The sequence below is a fragment of the Canis lupus genome, chromosome 28 (genome assembly GCF_011100685.1).
Source record: "Canis lupus familiaris isolate Mischka breed German Shepherd chromosome 28, alternate assembly UU_Cfam_GSD_1.0, whole genome shotgun sequence".
NCBI classification, from domain to species: domain Eukaryota; kingdom Metazoa; phylum Chordata; class Mammalia; order Carnivora; family Canidae; genus Canis; species Canis lupus.
The window spans coordinates 15794946-15816659 of NC_049249.1; the positions used below are offsets into that span (position 1 = coordinate 15794946).

Below are 21714 nucleotides of genomic sequence, written 5' to 3' on the forward strand. Positions count from 1 at the left end.
AACATATATATATGTACATATATATACATAATTACATATATATAAAACATACATATATATGTATGTGTGTATATATACACACACACAGACACACACACATATATGTATGTGTGTATGTATATATATAAAACATAGTGGCAGCAGTATGGTTAAAAGTCTAGATTCTGGGGGCCCCTGGCTGGCTCAGTCAGAAGAACCTGCAACTCTTGATTTTGGGTCGTGAGTTCAAGGCCATGGTCAGTATAGAGATTATTTAAATAAACATTTTTTAAAAAGTCTAAAACTCTAGACTGGGATTGAACCACAAACTAGCTATAAGCTGTATGTAACTGCCTAACTTTACACATTAATGTCATCATCTGTAAAATAAATATGTGCCCACTTTATAGAGATATTTTGAGGATTAAATAGACAAAATACTTACCGATGATAGGCTTCTCGTCGATACTTTTTCAGGGAATGTTTATCCATGTTAGCAGGCATATCAGCTGCATTCTGTAACCGATCACTCCAGGAGGTTGTCATTTTATTTCAATTTTATGCTGAACTCTAGAAAAGAAAATCAGTAATTTAGTAGCTTAATATTGGTATCTATTTACTGTTACGATTTTTTTTTTTTAAATCAGAAAAACTCTAGAGGCATCTGGGTGGCCTTAACTCAGTTAAGAATCTGACTTCAGCTCAGGTCATGATCTCTGGGTCATGAGGTCGAGCCCTGTGTTGGGTTCCATGCTGAGCATGGAGCCTGCTTAAGATTCTGGCTCCACGGGCAGCTTAGGTGACTCAGTGGTTTAGCACCGCCTTCAGCCCAGGGTGTGGTCCTGGAGACTCCACATAAGGCTCCCTGCATGGAGCCTGCTTATCCCTCTGCCTGTGTCTGTGCCTCTCTCTCTCTGTGTGTGTCTCATGAATAAATAAAGAAAATCTTAAAAAAAAAAAAAAAAAAAGGATTCTCACTCCTTCCGGACACCTGGGTGGCCCAGCAGTTGAGTGTTTGCCTTCGGCTCAGGGCATAATCCCAGGTTCGGAGATCAATTCCCACATCAGGCTCCATGCAGGGAGCCTGCTTCTCCCCCTGCCTAGGTCTCTGTCCCTCTTTCTGTGTCTCTCATGATAAATGATTTGAGCATCATTTCATGTACTTATTTGTCATCTGAATATCTTTATTGATGAAGTGTCAGTTTATATAAAACTATATAAATATATACATATTTTAGAGAGAGTGTGTAAGTGTGGGAGTGTGATGAGGGAGAAGGAGAGAGAAATTCTTTTTAAAGATTATTTATTTATTTATTCACAAGGAAAATGAAAATTACCACAATAAGATTCCACTATATACTTGTTAGAATGTTTAACTTTTTTTTTTTAAGATTATTTATTTATTTATTTATTTGAGAGACAGACAGAGGCAGGAAGAGGGAGGCAGAGGGAGAAGCAGGCTCCATGCTGGGAGCCTTACGTGGGACTCGATCCCGAGGCTCCAGGATCACACCCTACCTAGGCTGAAGGCAGCGCTAAACCGCTAAGCCACTGAGGCTGCCCTAGAATGTTTAACATTTTTAAAAAATTGGCCATAACAGGACAGCCCCCGGTGGCGCAGCGGTTTAGCGCCGCCTGCAGCCCAGGGCGTGATCCTGGAGACCCTGGATTGAGTCCCACGTCAGGCTCTCTGCATGGAGCCTGCTTCTCCCTCTGCCTGTGTTTCTGCCTCTCTCTCTCTCTCTCTGTCTCTCTCATGAATAAATAAATAAAATCTTAAAAAAAAAAAAAAAAAAAAAAAGACTGGCCATAACAGGGCAGCCCGGGTGGCTCAGCGGTTTAGCGCCGCCTCCGGCCCAGGGCAGGGCCTGATCCTGGAGACCCGGGATCGAGTCTCACATCGGGCTCCCTGCATGGAGTCTACTTCTCCCTCTGCCTGTGTCCCTGACTCTCTCTCTCTGTGTCTCTCATGAATAAATAAAATCTTAAAAAAAAAAAAAAAAGAAACACAAAAGTTAAAAAAAAAAAAAAAAAGATTGGCCATAACAAACTTGGTGAGGAAATAGAGCTACTAGAACTCTAAAACACCTTTGGTAAGACTATAAAAATAGTACAAGCACTTTGGAAAAGTTTTCTATTTCTTTAAAAGTTAAACATATAGGGATCCCTGGGTGGCGCAGAGGTTTAGCGCCTGCCTTTGGCCTAGGGCGCGATCCTGGAGACCCGGGATCGAATCCCACGTCAGGCTCCCGGTGCATGGAGCCTGCTTCTCCCTCTGCCTGTGTCTCTGCCTCTCTCTCTCTCTCACTGTGTGCCTATCATAAAAAAAAAAAAAAAAAAAAAAAAAATATTTAAACGTTAAACATATAGCTACTTTATGTCCCAATCTTTCCACTCCTACATAATTACCCAAGAGAAATGAAAGCATATAGTCAGGCAAAGATTTACACACAAATATTCATAGAAGCTTTCTTTGTAATATCCATAAACTAAAAATAATCCAAATGTCTATTAGCAGGTAAATGGACAAACTGTAGTACATCCATACAATGGAATACTACTATGCAATAAAAAGGAATGAACCACTGATGACGTGAATAAATCAGACACGACTGCATACTATATTTTATTGACATAAAATTCTAGAAATGCAAACTAATCTATAGTGACAGAAGATCAGTGGTTGCCTAGAGGGAAGTAATAAGGCAAAGAGGGACCCAGGAAAATTTTGGGGAGGGATACGTTCATTATTCTTAATTTATGGTGATTGTTTCACTAGCGTATATATGTCAAAACTTACTGTACACTCTAAATATGTGTAGTTAATGGTATGTATTTATATCTCAAAGAAATTTTTTTTTTAAGTCAGGGTTTTTTTTTTTCTTTCCTTAAAAATTAGAGGTAGTAATTACACTAAGAAAAGATTTCCCTCACGTATTTTAATCTTTTATTACTTTCTCCAAATTATCTGTAGGAAAAATTCAAAGCACTTTCTTGGGTCATTCATGGACTAAACAAAATACATCTTATTTTAAAAATTCAAGTTACGGACTCTCAGCAAAGATAACATAAAACTTTAACTCAAATGTAAACATAAATGATTATTAAATAATCAAATTATGACTAATATGGGATAAAACCTGCCATGAGGTCTTTACAGTTACATGAAGGGGGTAAGATTTTCTTAAATCATCATCTTCAAACAATTCCTCATATGACAATTTTACTATGATCTTACCTAACATATCATAACATTATACGACAGACTTTTGAACTATATACACAGAATCAACCTAATGCTTAACTAGTTTTCATAGTAATATTAAAATTAAAGATAAGGATGCTTTAAAATCTGGCCAAAAGGGGTAGGGGCACCTGGGTGCCTCAGTCGGTTAGGTGTTTTTTGCCTTTGGCTCAGGTTATGATCCCAGGATCCCATGTGTGTTGGGCTCCCTGCTCAGTGGGGAGTCTGCTTCTCCCTCTCCCTGCTTTTGCTCTCTCATTCTGTCAAATAAAGTCTTTTTTTTTAAAACAGACTTTATTAGCAACCTGGTGAACTTAAGTCTTTAAGATTTTTTTTTTTAAAGATTTGATTTATTCATTCAAGAGAGATACACACAGAGAGAGGCAGAGACAGATGCAGAGAGAGAAGCAGGCTCCATGCAGGGAGCCCAATGTGGGACTCGATCCCGGGACTCCAGGATCACACCCTGGGCCGAAGGCAGATGCCCAACCACTGAGCCACCCAGGTGTCCCCAAATAAAGTTTTTTTTTCTTTTTAAAAAGAGACAAATTTCCAAAAAGTAGGTAAATATTTCATTTGCCACCTAATTACAGTGTCAAGCTTAGGAGTAGTTTCTTTCAGTAAGGTATAGCAATAAATAATACTGAATAAAAAGTTCAAATTTTAATTCCTTTCAAACATGGTAGTACAGTTAGAAAATTGTTTCAATTTAAAATATACAGCCTGCAAAGTACTTGTACCTTAAGAGTAACAAATGAACTTCCAAGCATCTGAAATACTGTAGTTTTTTTACACTTCAAAAATATTTCACAGGCAAAACATACTCCGTTCCTTTCAACACTAATTCACCCTCCCCGCCAAAAAAGGGAAACCAGCTGCCTTAACCGCTCCAGGCAACTGCTAAAAACAGGAAGCAAAGAGTAACCGAAACTGTAGGGTAAACCTGATTAGCAAAACCCTTTTATTTTTTTTTAATTTTTTTTTTCATTTACTTATGATAGTCACACAGAGAGAGAGAGAGAGAGAGGCAGAGACATAGGCAGAGGGAGAAGCAGGCTCCATGCACTGGGAGCCTGACGTGGGATTCGATCCAGGGTCTCCAGGATCGCGCCCTGGGCCAAAGGCAGGCGCTAAACCGCTGCGCCACCCAGGGATCCCGCAAAACCCTTTTAAATGTTTCAGATCACATCAGTAATCCACTTGGAAAGAAGTAGCACTTATAAACACTGTGTAGCACAAGTCTATCTGGCAAAGTGTTATATACTGCATATTGAATAGTCATTTTTCAATGGAATGTCAATATAGATAATAGGGTAATGATAGCGGTACTAAATATGAACTCTCAGTGTCTGACTAAACTTCACTGGAACTTATTCTGTTTTAAATATAAAACTTGACATTTCTAGGGATACCTGAGTGGCTCAGTGGTTGAATGTCTGCCTTCGGCTCAGGGCATGATCCTAGAATCCTGGGGTTGAGTCCCACATCGAGCTCCCTGCATGGAGCCTGCTTCTCCCTCTGCCCAGGTCTCTGCTTCTCTCTGTGTCTCTCATGAATAAAATAAATAAAATATTTTTTAAAAAAAGCAAACTTGACATTTCTAAGTTTTATAATTAACCATTCTAAGGACACTGAACACTGCTCTGAAACGTGAATGAAAAGGATAATTTTGAATGGTGTCTTCAAATTTTCTCACCAGTTTGAATTTATTTTAATCTTCATAAATACAACTTTAGTTGTTCATTACACATATTAAACTGATTTAGGAGGCAGCCCCAGTGGCGCAGCGGTTTTGCACCGCCTGTAGCCTGGGGTGTGATCCTGGGGACCCGGGATCCAGTCCCATGTTGGGCTCCCTGCATGGAGCCTGCTTCTCCCTCTGCCTGTGTCTCTGCCTCTCTCTCTCTCTCTCTCTCTCTCTCTGTGTCTCTATGAATAAATAAATAAAATCTTTAAAAAATAAAAATAAAAAAATAAACTAGTTTACAGAAAAAGAAGAGTTAAAGCTACATCCTCCATCTGTATGGCCTGGTACTATACCAAGTAGGCACACTATATTTGTGAACGTGTGTGCACACACATGTGTAAAGTATAAAATTACTTTATTATAGGGGCACCTGGGTAGCTCAGTTGTTGAGCATCTGCCTTTGGCTCAGGTCGTGATCCTGGGGTCCTGGGATGGAGCCCTACATCGGGCTCCCTGCTCAGTGGGGTCTGCTTCTCCATCTCCCACTGCCCCTCCCCCTCTTGAGAGCATGCTCTCTCTCAATTTTTAAAAAACATAAAAGTATTTCCTTTGTTATGATACAAAAGACAAAATATTTCTCATGTGACCTTGTTTTCACTTTTCTGACAACTCGGTTAACAGCTTTAAATGTACAATCTATATAGCTAATACAGGTTATATATGAACTATAGACATGTTGAACCAGAAGAATACTGACAATACTAAGTAGACAATAAGCCTTACCAATTAGTGGTGTGTACCATTTCTACCAAAAGGAAAATGCACATCTGTATAGTCACCTCTACCAACTGGTGCTGACAGTAAAGCAGAGGCTTCTTCTCTACTGCAACCCTTGATAAGTCTCCACTGTGGGCATCTGTTTGGTAAGTAGGCACATTTTATACACAGTCCTTGACAACCCTATTCCTTGACCAACCAGCAAGTAAAGTAAGAAAGTACAGTGGTCAGTTATTTTAAACATTGTGTATGGCTTAGCGTCACCTCTGTAACATGACCACAAACTTACAAATACACTCCCTAGAAAACAAGGGAGGGAAGTCAAATCCAAGTTTAGATTAATTAGTCTAACAACACTACTGAAAATCTAAATCACTGTATTTATAGTTAACAGCAAAGGGGCTAAAGGCAGCTACCCCTAGACGGGGCCACTTTGGCATTAACATTATTTTGAGTTAAAAAGTATTTACAACACAGCAGATTCAGGAAAAGCTCTTTACCTCTCCCCTCAAGTGCCTGTTTATACCAAGAAGAAAGCTATTAACGGAAATCCCTTACCTAAGACACTTACCTACATGAGGCAATCTTTGTTTTCCAACCATTACCTCTCACCTTTCCCTCTAATGGTCTATTTCTACCCTTTGTATCCTCAGGCCCCTAACTCTCTCCTCAGCTCACACAAGCATCATGTTGCCTGTCTCTGAATTTCCATTGCTGTGTGGATTCCCCCTATGTATGCTATTAAATTTTATCTTCTCTTGTTAAACTGTCTCATGTCAATTTGTTTCTTAGTCCAGGTAGGACTTGGAAGGGCAGAGAAAATTCTTCCTTCCTGACAATAGTGTCACCTCTAATTCCAAGAACAGCACTTTGAAACAAACTTTAGCTTTGGAACTATTTTTGTAACTTTTATTCCCTCTAATCATAAAATTCATGGAAGAAAATAATCACATAAAATATTTTAAGATAAAAAAAATTTTAAGATGAAGTAGTCAATTTTCCCCAAAAAGACTCCTTAAAACTGTTGTATGTGAACTGTTAAATGTTTCCTACCTCTGCCTTTTGAATAGTTCATGACAGTTTTTTGTTCATTTTTCATTCCATTAATTTCATTCACAGTTCTATCATTTGCCCTCAGTTGTACTATACATTCCTGTAAAAGGCCAGCATTCATACTTCGCACAAGTGATACAGCTAACAAATTCCAACTAATAAACTCACACTTACCTGTCTACACATATTACTTGCTATCTTCTTTTTTTTTTTAATTTTATTTATTTATGATAGGCACAGAGAGAGAGAGAGAGAGAGAGAGGCAGAGACACAGGCAGAGGGAGAAGCAGGCTCCATGCACCGGAAGCCCGACGTGGGATTCGATCCCGGGTCTCCAGGATCGCGCCCTGGGCCAAAGGCAGGCGCCAAACCGCTGCGCCACCCAGGGATCCCAACTTGCTATCTTCTTACCCTCCTTTTTCTCTTTTTGCACATTAACACTTTCAGACTTGATGTATTTTGACAGTCAGACCTTTTTTCTAAAATGTAAGCTCCATAAGGGTGAGATTTGTTTTGTTTGCTGCTATAAACCCAGTTCAACAGATTTGATATATATGATATATATAGGCAGAAACAAATGGAACTCCTAAACCTCTAGACTTGGAGGTCTTTGCTTTTTAGAAGCAATTCTTGCGTAAGCCTGAAAATGCAAGAATATTGCACAAGTTCCTTCTAATGCTCTAAATGAGTCTTTGTGAAATCTTACTTTTGGTTCAGAAACGCAAAAGATTCTTGGCATCATTACCGTAATATTTTGCTAACATTTCGACATCAGGCCTTGGAACAAAAGGTTCCTTGTTCTCTGATGGAAAATAACAAAACTGAGAAGAGATCTTGTCAAGTGAGAAATGCAGTACCTGTTGCCTTGACAATTTGTTTTTCTTCAAGCAATAATATGCTCCAACTCTAGTCTGAAACTAACTGGAAAATACAAATTTAATCCATATGTTCCTACGGTTCCTAAACATACAGAGACCTGAATTTTGTTATGTTCTCAATATTCTACTGCTGCTACTCCTAAAATTGTTACCTCAGCCACATCACACAGAATACTATATATATTTTTCTACATCAGCATATGAAGGTTGCCTCTGAATGTTTTGAGTAATACCAGACCTTCAACAATAGCATGGTTATTGACACAAAGAACAAGCATGTAAAGAAAACATTTTTTTAAAGATTTTATATATTTATTTGACAAGGAGTGAGCAAAAGGAGGGGGAACAGAAGAGGGAGAAGCAGGTTCCATGCTGAGCAGGGAGCCCACCCTAGGATGGTGACCTGAGGTGAAGGCAGACACTTTAAGCCACCACTCAGGCGCCCCTAAAGAAAACATTTTGAGGATATGCAGTATGTCATGTATTTCTTCAAAATATTGCTATAATTAACTATGGTCTTTCAAAAGCATAAAGGTAACTAAGCGTAACAGTTTTTACATTCAGCCAATATATAATGCGTCATACTTTCAGTAATGATTCTTGAATATTCTTTCATAAAGGAGGTACAAAAAATCTGTTTGATTTCAAAATGAACTAATTCTTTTACTAAGTTTCTGGCTCACCATTCAACTTTGTTTTACCTATTATCTTTCACCTTACAAAATACCAAAAAATAATAAAAATCAGAAATTCAGAAATAATCAGCACAGTATTTCCACTTTTTGGTTTATAAATTCACATTTATGGATTAGTCTGCTTCTTTGGTAAAAATCCAGGGATATATGTAAGTTCAATGCCTTAATAACACTAACAGCTAATAACAGCTAACACTAAGTGTTCACTTTTTTCATATTTTAAGCACTGTACATATTTTATCTGACTTCTCACAACCATATGAGTTAGCTGCAATTATCTTTGTTATACAAAGACGAAAACAGTGTATTGGAGTTAAATAATTTGACCAAGGTCATAGAATTATACTTGTGATGAAGATTCTAGAGCCACACTGTCTGGACTCAAAACCTGGCCCAACACTAATTAGCTCTATGACTGAACAAATTCCACACTCCAGTTTCTTCCACACCAAAATGGTCCAACGCGGGGCAAGGATTCAATACATTAATAAGTGCAAGGTGCTAAGAACAATGGCTGACACGTAGTACTTAATAAATTATTATTTATAATGCTAGAGCACACAATGTTTAACACTTGCAGCCTCTGCACAATGTACAACAGTAGTCCCCCTTATCCACGGTTGCCCTTTCCATGGTTTCAGTTACCCATGGTCAACTGCAGTTCCCAGAAGCAGATGATCCTCCTTCTGCCATATAGTCAGAAGGTCGATAGTAGCTTAAGGTTACGTGACAATACCTATGCCATTTATTTCACTTCATCTCATTACATAGACATTTTTATCAGCTCATGTCATCACAAAAAGGGTGAGGACGGAACAAGAAGATACTTTGAAAAAGTACATTCATATAACTTTTATTGTAGTTTTATTCTATAAAACAACTGGCCTGCACTCTTCAAATACATCAGTATTATAAAAACAAACAAAAAGATGGACCTGCTGTGAATTAAAAGTAATTAAAGAGATACAGCAACTAAATGCAGTTTATGAGTGCCCAATTTATGAGTGAACTGTAAAGTTCATTTTTGGGCACCTGAGTGGCTCAGTTAAGCATCTGCCTTTAACTTAAGTCACGATCTCAGGGTCCTGGGATCTAGCCCCAAGGCTCCCTGCTCAGTGGGAAGTATGCCTCCCCCTCTCGAACCCTCCCACACCTGCTCCTGCTCTCTTGCTCCTCTCAATTAATAATCGTTTAAAAAAATGTTTAACAAAAAAGAAACCACTGCAAAATCATATGTATAATATATTAAGCAAGAATTTACATACTTTTATGGATATATACATATTAGTAAAAGTAAAAAAAAATGCAAAGGGAATGATACTTATTGAATTCATGACCGTGTTTACCTCTGTAAGAGGGCAAGAAAGGGAAACAGGATCAGTAAGGATTCACATAGGCCTCGGCTGTATCTGTAATTTTATCCCTCCGAAAAACATATATTGAAAAAAGAGACCACACAATTAGAAAATAGAAAAAAAGGGATGCCTGGGTGGCTCAGCGGTTGAGTGTCTGCCTTCGGCTCAGTGTGTGATCCTGGAGTTCTGGGATTGAGTCCCACATTGGGCTCCCTGCATGGAGCCTGTTACTCCTTCTACCTGAGTCTCTGCCTCTCTCTGTGTGTGTCTGTCATGAATAAATAAATAAAATCTTTAAAAAGGGAGGGAGGGGCACCTGGGTGGCTCAGTGGCTGAGCATCTGCCTTTGGCTCAGAGCATGATCCTGGGGTCCTGGGATCAAGTCCCACATCAGGCTCCCTGCATGGAGCCTACTTCTCCCTCTGCCTGTGTCTCTGCCTGTGTCTCTGCCTCTCTCTCTCTGTCTCTCATGAATAAATAAAATCTTTAAAAACAAATAAAATAAAAATTTAAAAATATAGAAAAATAGGGATCCCTGGGTGGCGCAGCGGTTTGGCGCCTGCCTTTGGCCCAGGGCGCGATCCTGGAGACCCGGGATCGAGTCCCACATCGGGCTCCTGGTGCATGGAGCCTGCTTCTCCCTCTGCCTGTGTCTCTGCGCCTCTCTCTCTCTCTGTGACTATCATAAATAAATAAAAATTAAAAAAAAAGATTTAAAAATATAGAAAATATATAAAGTAAATATGATGGTCTATAAGGTGATCATTACATGATTTTCTGTGTATCTGAAGATATTTTTTTTAAGATTTCATTTATTTATTCATTCCTGAAAGACACACAGAAAGAGAGAGATTTATTTATAATTTATTTTAAAATAAATTTTAACATTAAAGAAACCCCATTACACTGAACCAAGAAGCTTTCAAAACATATAATCTACTGAATGTCTGAAGTGGAAATATACTAATTCCCAACAAAACATATATATTCTTTTTTTTTTAAAGATTTTATTTATTTATTCATGAGAGAGACAGAGAGAGACAGAGGCAGAGACCCAGGCAGAGGGAGAAGCAGGCTCCATGCAGGGAGCCCGATGTGGAACTCAAACCCGGGTCTCCAGGATCACACCCTGTGTCAAAGGCAGGTGCTAAACAGCTGAGCCACCCAGGGATCCCTATTCTTTTGTTTTATCCATGAAATTTCAGGCACCAGATTTCAGTCTTCTCTTTCCAAGCAGACCCTGACATAGCAGGCTTTTCTATCTCACACTCTTGACAATGTTTCCCAATAAAGATACACACAAAAGAAGGGCTCCTGGGTGGTTCAGTTGGTTAAGTGTCCAATTCTTTTTTAAGATTTTATTTATTTATTCATGAGACACACAGAGAGAGAGGCAGAGACGTAGAAGAGGTTGAGAAGCAGGCTCCCTGCAGGGGGACTAGATCCCAGATCCTGGGATCACATCCTGAGCTGAAGACAGACACTCAACCACTGAGCCACCCAGGCATCCCTAAGTATCCAACTCTTAATCTCAGGTCAGGTTTTGATATCAGGGTTGTGAGTTCAAGCCCTGCACTGGGCTCCAAGCTAGGCTGGAGCCTACTTAAAACACACACAAACACACACACATGCATACACACACGGTAGAAACAAGTAATTCAACATTCTCCAATTCAATTTAATCCTTCTGATTCTGTATTCCACCTCAAAGGGGTCAGTTTTGCTTTTCTGCTGGTAATTCTATTTTTATTGCCTTTTATTAACTTGTTGCTAAAGTTGTTTTCCATTTAAGAAAGAAATAACAAGGGATACCTGGGTGGCTTAGTGGTTGAGCATCTGCCTTTGGCTCAGACAGTGATCCCGGGTTCCGGAATCGAGTCCTGCATTGGGCTCCCTGCGAGAAGCTTGCTTCTCCCTCTGCCTGTGTCTCTGCCTCTCTCTCTCTCTCTCTCTCTCATGAATAAATAAATAAATGTTAAAAAAAAAAAAAAGAAAAAGAAAGAAAGAACAAACGAACTGCCACTGCAAACTCTGGTAACCAATCATAGAATTCAATCAAATTTCAAATAATAAAAGGTCATGTAAGATTTACGTGTCAAATGACAGAAGCTTAGTAATCCACAACAATTTGCAATCAACTTCCCTAAAGCAAAGAACTTTTAGGGGCACCTGAGTGGCTCAGTCCATTGAGCATCTGACTCTTGGTTTCAGCTCAGGTAATGATCTCAGGCTGGGGAGATGAAGCCCCGCATCAGGATCATGCTCAGCAGGGAGTCTACTCAAGATTCTCTCTCTCTCTGGCAGCCCCAGTGGCGCAGCGGTTTAGCGCCACCTGCAGCCTGGGGTGTGATCCTGGAGTTCCGGGATCAAGTCCCACGTCAGGCTTCCTGCATGGAGCCTGCTTCTCCCTCTGCCTCTGCCTCTCTCTCTCTCTCTAACTAACTCTCATGAATAAAGTCTTCAAAAAAAAAAAAAAAAAAACAAGCAGTAATAGCTAATATTTATAGAGAACTTAATGTATGCCAGTATTGCCTCAATGAAATTATCCTATTCAATCCACACAACCCTGTGAAATTTGTTCTATTTTCCCCTTTTTCATAGTGAGAGAAACTAAGCGAGGCTAAGTTCTCCAAGGTTCCCTGGATGGTAAGTTGCAAGACAAGTTTCAAACCCAGACTCCAAAAACTAGGTCCTCAAACATAATGTGATGCTATCTCATGCCTTATTGACTGCCTTTATTGCTCAAATGTCACCTAACATATGCCCTGTGACATTTAATGTTTTGTGTTCACAAATGTTGTCTAAGTGGCTCATAATACCACACTTCTTCAACAAAAATTTACTGAGAGCCCGTATGCCAAGTATTGTTGACTACTGGGTCTAAAAGCATGTTAGAGTCTCTACAAATGAAAAATAGATGAATTCTTTAGACATATGGACATCCCAGAAATGTGGGTAAATGAAAATTAAAAACAGTATGTATGTAGCAGGGGTGCCTGGGTGGCTGAGTCGGTTGGGCATCTGCTTTCGGCTCAGGTCAGGATCCCAGGGTCCTGGGATGGAGTCCCCAAATCAGGCTCCCTGCTCTGTGGGGAGTCTGCTTCTCCCTCTCCCCCAACCCCCTGCTTGTGTGCTCTTCTCAAATGAATAAATCAAATCTTAAAAAAAAAAAAAACCCACCAGTATGTACATAGCAATTGAAACTACATAAAAAAGGATGCCTGGGTGGCTCAGCGGTTGAGCGTCTGCCTTTAGCTCAGGGTGTGATCCTGGAATCCCAGGATCAAGTCCCACATTGGGCTTTCTGCGAGGAGCCTGCATCTCCTTCTGCCTGTATCTTTGCCTCTCTCTCTGTGCACGTCTCTCACGAATAAATCTTTTTTTTTTTTTTAAAGCTACATAAAAACTATGCTTAAATTGGAAAAGAACATCATCATAAATAGTATGATAAAGTTGGGGTTTGTTTTTTGTTCTTTTGCTATTTCATTGGTAAGCTTTTATCATATTTATCTCTGTTTTAAAAACTAAGCGATAAAAAGCTGTATTAAAAAAAAAAAAGAAAAGGGATCCCTGGGTGGCGCAGCGGTTTAGCGCCTGCCTTTGGCCCAGGGCGTGATCCTGGAGACCCGGGATCGAATCCCACGTCGGGCTCCCGGCGCATGGAGCCTGCTTCTCCCTCTGCCTGTGTCTCTGCCTCTCTCTCTCTATCATAAATAAATAAAAATTAAAAAAACAAAAACAAAAAAACAAAACAAGACAAAAAAACAAAAAAACAGGGCTGCCTGGGTAGCTCAGTGGTTTAGCGCGGCCTTCAGCCCAGGGTGTGATCCTGGAGACCTGGGATCAAGTCCCATGTCGGGCTCCCTGCATGGAGCCTGCTTCTCCCTCTGCCTGTGTCTCTGCCTCTTTCTCTGTGTATCTCATGAATAAATAAATAAAATCTTAATTAAAAAATAATAAAATTAAATTAAATTTGAAAAAAACAGGGCAGCCCAGGTGGCTCAGCAGTATAGTGTCATCTTCAGCCCAGGGCATGGTCCTGGAGACCTGGGATCGAGTCCCACATCGGGCTTCCTGTATGGAGCCTGGTTCTCCCTCTGCCTGTCTCTCTGCCTCTTTCTCTGTGTCTCTCATGAATAAATAAATTTTAAAAATCTTTAAAAATAATAAAAAAATAAAACAGGGCAGCCCCGGTGGCTCAGTGGTTTAGCGCCGCCTTCGGCCTAGGGTGTGATCCTGGAGACCTGGGATGGAGTCCTACGTTGGGCTCCCTGCATGGAGCCTGCTTCACCCTCTGCCTGGTCTCTGCCTCTCTCTTTCTCTCTCTCTCTCTCTGTGGGTCTCTCACGAATAAATAAATTTTTTTAAAAAACATGTTTTAAGTGCTTTCTTTCTCCCATGAAACAGCAAAAACAGCCTAGAGACAGACGAATGAACATCCCTCCTCTTAACATTCCACTGTAATTTGGCTTTCTTTAGGAAGATACTTCTGATGCACAGAAAGACCTGCAGATACCCTAAGTAACTATCTCTATATATAAATCTTCCTACAATTATAAACTTTTGGAAACTTGTGGCTAATTGTACATTTTCATGCAATAGAATCAAATCTTAGAACTGAAAGAAATCTTGCAGTACATCTCCTTCAGCCTTCTCATTTTACAGACTGATTATTAAATTCTAAAATCCAAATTCTAGGTTAGTGAGAATAAATGCAGAAACCTTTAAGAGCTGAAATTGTATTGGCTAATGATGCAAACGAAATGTATTTCAGAAATAAAGTCTGTGTGTGCTAGCATCAGCCCACCATGTGGAGTTCTGATTTTAATTACTAACTAGCTGTGTTTTACTGAACTGAACTTCTACAGGCCTGGATATCTTCATCTGGATAAATTCCAACCATTGTTGAAAAGTGTCCCAGTAGGGGCTCCTAGCTGGCTCAGTGGTAGAGCATGCACCTCTTGATCTCAGGGATGTGAGCTGGGAGTCCAACCTTGGGCATGAAGCCTACTTAGGTAAAATTAAGAAGGAAAAATGTCCTGGTAAATATAAAAAACAAACAAACAAACAAACAAACAAACAAAAAAGACCTCAATCACATTAAGTTTCCATGGTAAACGGTTCTGTTTCAACATTCTTCCTTTCAGGTTACAGTTAGCATAATTTGCATCCGCTGTCTTCAGAGGCAAATTTAACAATGTGCAGACATTACAAAACAAGTACAGCTCAATTAAGAAGCCGTCCGCACCCGGACACGCAGACGCGTGCGCGCGCACACGAGCCTATAAAGGAGACTAGTCACTGCGGAGCCCTGCGCTCCACAACGCATCCCTCAAACCTGACGGCCCCACCACGGACAGCATGGACAGCACCGGAAAACCGATGACGGCGAGCTCTACCTGCTGCCTTTAAAGGCTGGGGCCTACTAGCGTCAAGCCCTCCAACGCTATGCTTGCACGTCAGGGCTCGGGCCTCGAGCTGCATCGCGCCCTCAGCGCTCCGCAGCTTCAAGGGTCCCCGGGAAGGAAAGCACCGGGCTGGCCGGGACAGCTGGCCCGACTCGGGAGCCGCGAGGAAATAACGAGCCCGGCTGCGGCGGCTTGCGACTCGACGGGCGCTTTCCAGGAAGTGCTGCAACGGAGCGAACTGGATGCGGGTACCAAGCTGGCGTTTCCTGCGGCTGGGACGGCGCCTCCGAGCCCCGCGGCTCGCGAGCTCCTCGAGGCGCACCCGGAAGGCGCAGGCGGCGGGGGCCCTCGAGAGGCGGAAGGAAGCCCGCGGCGGCCGGGAAAACTGGGCACAACCGGGGAAAGAAGCGCCCGCGGGGGCGCGGGGGGGGGGGCTGCCTCCCGCGTGAGAAAAGCGAGGGAACAGGACACGGCGCTCGTGGCTCGAAAGAGACCGACGGAGGGCCGCGCTCCGCGGGGAAGGCGGTCCCGGCGAGCGGGCGGCGGGGAAACAATGGCGCGGGCGTGACGTGGGGCTGGGGGCGTCGCCGCGGCGCGGAGGCACGGGCTGCTCCGAGGCGGGGGCCGGGGGGCCGGGGGGGCCGCGCGGGGCCGCGCGGAGGCCGCGATGGAGAAGGGCCCGAGGAGCGCAGCGGCCCGGGCGGGCCGGGGCCGGGGCAGGGCCCGGGGCAGGCGGCGGCCCCCCGGCCCGAGTCGCGCGCTCGCTCGCTCGGCCGCTCCCTCCCGCCCTCCCGCGGGTCCCGCCGCACTCACCGACCCGCCGCACGGCAGCAATCCCAGCGCGCAACTGCCGCAGCCGCCTCGGCGCGCGCCTTCCCCGCCCCCGCCCCCGCCCCCGCCCCGCCCCCGCCCCCGCCCCCGCCCCCGCCCCCGCCGCCCCGGCACCGCCCCCAGCTCGCGCCCGGCCAGGGACCGGTGCGCTGTTCCTTCCCCAGCTCCGCCGCAGAACCCGGCCGCCGCGACGCTCCCTAGCCGCGCTGCCGGAGCGGAGCCCCCACGCGGGCTTGTGCCTCAGGCCCTAGCGTGGGTTTGAGAGGTCCACGACAGCACAGGAGTTGTGGCCGAGCCGCGGGATAACGCACGCTGACGGCCCTTACACGTCTTTTCCGTCTCCATCCCTTGGCCTTGCTCCCAGCCCCTCAGCAAGGCCCTGGACCACCTTACCTTGCCCAGTCCTACACTCTGACTGCTTTTCCTTAGGGGGATGGGGCACCCTTTTTCCCCCGAACACTGAATCTTCTAGTCAAACGGACCCCAGAGCCCCTCTAGTCCAGACCCCCATACCCCATAACACAGGCTTGAATCTCAGCTTTGGAGTTCGTCAGAATGGGTTGGAATTCCAGGCCCACCACTTAAAAATTGTGTGACCTTGGGCAAGTTACATGACCTCACTGTACCAAGTTCCCTCATCCATAATACAGGAACAGATAACAATAGTACCTACCTCATAGGGTGTCACAGGATGAAATAATAGAGGGAAAGTCCCCGGCACAGCCTTGCACACAGCACTCCATAAATATTAGTTATATCGACCCCCTACCATAACCAAGTCGTTAGACTCCCCAGTGACAAAAGCCCACTATTTCCAGAGCAAGGCATTCCTCCCTTTTGGCAGCTCTTAGACCAGTTAGAAAGTGTTTCTGAAACATCCACTCTCTGGCCCACGTCCTACCCCTTGGGAGCCTCAGAGAACAAACAGGTCTAATTTCTCTTTGACCTTCTACTTTATAGATATTTGAAGATTTCTGCCCCAGGTTCTCTGTTATTCTAGACCGGTGTCTCCCATTACTGGAGAAGGGAAAGTCTTTGTCTTCATTGTCTTCATGTGCCTAGTAGGTTAGAATGTGGCTCCTTTAGAGTATATCACCCAAAATAGAACCAAATGTTTGTAGTACCATCAAGAGCAAAGCCGTACCCTAACTTCCTCTTTGCAGGACTTCCATTCAGGCAATAAAGTTCATGGCACCCACACTATTGACTCATAGAACTTGCCTTCAACTAAAACTCCAAGACTTTTTTTTTTTTTTAAGATTTAATTTATTCATGAGAGGCACAGTGAGAGGCCGAGACATACACAGAGGGAGAAGCAGGGCCCCTGCAAGAAGCCTGATGCACAACTCGATCCCAGGCCCAGGACCCTCAGGATCAAGCCCTGAGCCAAAGGCAGATGGCTCAACCACTGAGCCACCCAGGCATCCCCTTCCAAGACTTTTTTTTTTTTTTTTTAATGATAGTCACACAGAGAGAGAGAGAGAGAGAGAGAGAGAGAGAGAGGGGCAGAGACACAGGCAGAGGGAGAAGCAGGCTCCATGCACCGGGAGCCCGACGTGGGATTCGATCCCGGGTCTCCAGGATCGCACCCTGGGCCAAAGGCAGGCGCTAAACCGCTGCACCACCCTGGGATTCCCCCCTCCAAGACTTTTAAATAAGTGTTCTGCTGGAGCGATTTCTATCTCTTTTGTGTTTTGTGGTTTTTTTTTTTTTTTTCTTTTGTGGCTTTTGAGCCAACTTCATTTAAGGTCTGCTGAGGACAGGCTTGGGCCTCTCACCTACTAGCTTTTTCAGGGTATGTGAGGAAAAAGAATAGGAGTTTAAAGTTAGTCTAATGCCACCTTTCAACCAAGTCCTTTTGGAAAAAGTTTAGGGTTTGTGTCTAAAGACCATGCCAATAAGCAAATAACATGCATATATATATTTTCTTATATATGTATAATCTCAATGAGCAAAAAAAATGCACGTACACACACACAAAAGACTAAAAGGAAATATGTAATTGAATATGTTAGTAGTGCTTTTTTTCTCAGTGATAAGATTCAAGGTTTCTTTCCCTCTTTATACCTCTCTATAAATTTTCCAGATTTTCAATATTGTTTATACTACTTTTATAATCAAGAACTTTGTTTCCAAAAAGTCAGAAAAACTTTTTCAAAAATCAGAGATATGTGGAAGATGGCGCCGAAGGCGAAGAAGGAAGCCCCTGCCCTTCCCAAAGCTGAAGCCAAAGCAAAGGCTTTGAAAGGTAAGAAAGAGGTGCTGAAAGGTGTGCAAAGTCACAAAAAAAATTTCCGTAAGTCACCTACATTCCGACGACCCAAGACCACGCTTCTCTGAAGGCAGCTCAAATGTCCTCGAAAGAGTGCCCCCAGGAGAAACAAGCTTGATCACTATGCCATCATCAAGTTCCCCCTGACTACTGAGTCAGCCATGAAGAAAACAGAAGACAACAACACGCTTGTGTTCATTGTGGATGTCAAGGCCAATAAGCACCAGATCAAACAGGCTGTGAAGAAGCCCTATGACATTGATGTGGCCGAGATCAACACCTTGATCAGGCCTGATGGAGAGAAGAAAGCATATGTTTGACTGGCTCCTATGATGCTTTGGATGTTGCCAACAAATTTGGGATCATCTAAACTGAGTCCAGCCGGCTATAAATCTAAATATAAATTTTTTCCTCTTAAAAAAAAAAATCAGGCAGCCCGGGTGGCTCAGCGGTTTAGCACCACCTTCAGCCCAGGACCTGATCCTGGAGACCCAGAATCGAGTCCCACATTGGGCTCCCTGCATGGAGCCTGCTTCTCCCTCTGCCTGTGTCTCTGCTCGCACCCCCCTCCCTGTGTCTCTCATGAATAAATCTTTAAAAAAAAATCAGAGACATGTAATAACATTAAAAATTGGGAAATGGGGGATCCCTGGGTGGCTCGGCGGTTTGGCGCCTGCCTTTGGCCCAGGGCGCGATCCTGGGGTCCTGGGATAGAGTCCCACGTTGGGCTGCCGGGGTGGAGCCTGCTTCTCCCTCCTCCTGTGTCTCTGCCTCTTTCTCTCTGTGTCTATCATAAATAAAAATAAATAAATAAATCTTTTTTAAAAAATTGGGAAATGCGGGCACCTGGGTGGCTTGTGGTTGAGTGTCTGCCTTTGGCTCAGGTCATGATCCTAGGGTCCTGAAATCGAGTTCTACATCAGGCTCCGTCCAGGGAGCCTGCTTCTCCCTCTGCCTATGTCTCTGCCTCTCTGTGTGTCTCTCATGAATAAATAAATAAAATATTTTTAAAAATTAAAATTAAATAAAAACTGGGAAATAAACAAGAAATAACAGACAAAGAAGACATTTATAATATATAAAACAAAGATTTGTATCTGGAACATACAAAGGACTCTTAACAAATAAGAACAAAATCTACTAGAAAAATGGGCAAATAATATAAATTGGCAGTTCACAGAAAAGGAAATAAAAATTGCTAATAAGCACACAAAAAATGCAATCTCAGTAGTAACCAGGGAAATAGAAATTAAAACTGAGATTGAGGGATCCCTGGGTAGCGCAGTGGTTTAGCACCTGCCTTTGGCCCAGGGTGTGATCCTGGAGACTCGGGATCAAATCCCACATCGGGCTCCTGGTGCATGGAGCCTGCTTCTCCCTCTGCCTATGTCTCTGCCTCTCTCTCTTTCTCTCTGTGTGACTATCATAAATAAATAAAAATTTAAAAAAAAATATAACTGAGATTGACAATAATTTTCAATCTTCATAATATCAAAAGAATATAAATTGGCACAGCCACTTTAGAGAGCAATAGGACATCTATTAAATTCATGTTTTGGGATGCCTGGGTGGCTCAGCGGTTAAGAGTCTGCCTTGGGCTCAGAGCATGATCCTGGAGTGCCAGGATCGAGTCCCACATTGGGCTCCCTGCATGGAGCCTGCTTCTCCCCTCTGCCTGTGTCTCTGCCTCTCTCTCTCTCTCTCTGTCTCTCATGAATAAATAAATAAATAATAAAATAAATCTTAAAAAAAAATCCATGTCTTAGCATGTCACTTCTAGTTATATACCATAATTCCATGTACATATGGAAGTGTATACATGATAATTACTATGATATTGATAATAAAGAAACTTTAGAGTCAGTGCCCACCAAGAGGGGAATGGCTATATAAAATGCACAATACTCATAATGCAATTCTGTAGAGAATTTAAAAGAAGTGACTTTAATCTATACATTAATATAGATCTATCTCAAAATCATATAGTTGAGGGGTGCCTAGGTGGTTCAGTCCATTAGGCATCTAACTCTTGATTTAGGCTCAGGTCATGATTATAGGGTCCTAAGATTGAGTCCTACCTTAGCCTTGGTGCTGGATGTGAAGCCTGCTTAAGATTCTCTCATTAACAAGAGCACATGATGTAATGAACATTGAATGTTATATAAGACTGATGAGTCACTGATCTCTACCTTTGAAACCAATAATATACTATTTATTAATTGAATTTAAATAAAAACATTTTTAAAAGATTCTCTCTTCTTCCTCTGCCTCTCCCCCTACTTGCTCCCTCTTTAAAAAAAAATCATATAGTTGAATGTAAAAAGTTGTAGTATAAATATAATATGTAAATTATATATAATTGATATATTTTTTAAAAATCTTTCTCAAGGGATCCCTGGGTGGCGCAGCGGTTTAGCGCCTGCCTTTGGCCCAGGGCCCGATCCTGGAGACCTGGGATCGAATCCCACATCGGGCTCCCGGTGCATGGAGCCTGCTTCTCCCTCTGCCTGTGTCTCTGCCTCTCTCTCTCTCTGTGACTATCATAAAAAAAAAAAAAAAAAAAAAAAAAATCTTTCTCAAAATGCTTAACCCTGAAAAAGGGTTAAGTCTAACCCTGAAAAATCATCAGACAAAAAGAAAAAAAAAAATCATCAGACAGGGCAGCCCTGGTGGTGCAGCAGTTTGGCGCCGCCTGCAGCCTGGGGTGTGATCCTGGAGACCCAGGATGGGGTCCCACGTCGGGCTCCCTGCATGGAGCCTGCTTCTCCCTCTCCCTGTGTCTCTGCCTCTCTCTCTCTCTCTCTCTCTGTGTGTGTCTATGAATAAATAGATAAAATTTAAAAAAAAAATCATCAGACAAACCCAAATTAAGGAGTATTCTACAAAATACTGGACCTGGGGCACCCCGGTTGGCTCTGCGGTTTAGCGCCGCCTTCAGTCCAGGGCATAACCTGGAGACCCGGAACTGAGTCCCACATCGGGCTCCCTGCATGGAGCCTGCTTCTCCCTCTGCCTGTGTCTCTGCCTCTCTCTCTTTCTCTGTTTCTCTCATGAAGAACTAAATAAAATCTTTTTTAAAAAACTAAAATTACTTCAAAATAAAATGTTAAAACACTTTGCAACTCTTCTGTAAATCTAAAGTTATTTTCAAAATAAAATGTTAAAATACAGACCTAAATATCATTATTTCTTATTAACGCTGCTATAGACAAATTCTAAATTCATATGTGAAACCTAATGCCCAATGTGATGGTATATTGAGGTGTGGCCTTTGAAAGGTAATTAGGTCATGAGGGCAGGGCCCTGATAAATGTAAGGAGTGCCTTTATAAAAGAGATCCCAGAAGCCTTCTTACCCATTCCACTCTGTCCTTACAGACAGCAAGAAGACAACTGTCTCTGAATCAGGAAACAGGCCTTCACCAAATCTACTGGTTCCTTGCTCTTGGACTTCCCAGCCTCTAGAACTGGAAGAAATTTCTACTGTTTATAGGCTACCAAGTCTCTGGTATACTGTTATAGCAGCCCAAACTAAG

At 42.6% G+C, this 21714-nt stretch overlaps 1 protein-coding gene and 1 pseudogene across 4 annotated transcripts in view; one reads left to right on the forward strand and one right to left on the reverse strand.

Moving 5' to 3' along the window:
• The window catches only part of NT5C2 (5'-nucleotidase, cytosolic II), a 94287-nt gene extending 78315 nt beyond the window's left edge, over positions 1-15972 (reverse strand). For 2 of the 4 annotated variants that reach the window (XM_038578670.1, XM_038578667.1), the window contains exons 1-2: positions 15890-15972; positions 425-549 (exon numbers count right to left, since the gene is read on the reverse strand). In XM_038578670.1, coding sequence (XP_038434598.1) covers positions 425-525 — 101 coding nt within the window. In that variant the 5' untranslated portion in view covers positions 526-549; positions 15890-15972. Of the gene's footprint in view, positions 1-424; positions 550-4635; positions 4698-15067; positions 15375-15889 lie in introns of those variants that run through there. The other 2 variants (XM_038578669.1, XM_038578668.1) reach the window with 2 other exon arrangements.
• A 1589-nt stretch (positions 15973-17561) lies between these two features.
• Positions 17562-18549, forward strand: LOC106557953 (annotated as a pseudogene).
• Positions 18550-21714: the final 3165 nt, after the last annotated feature.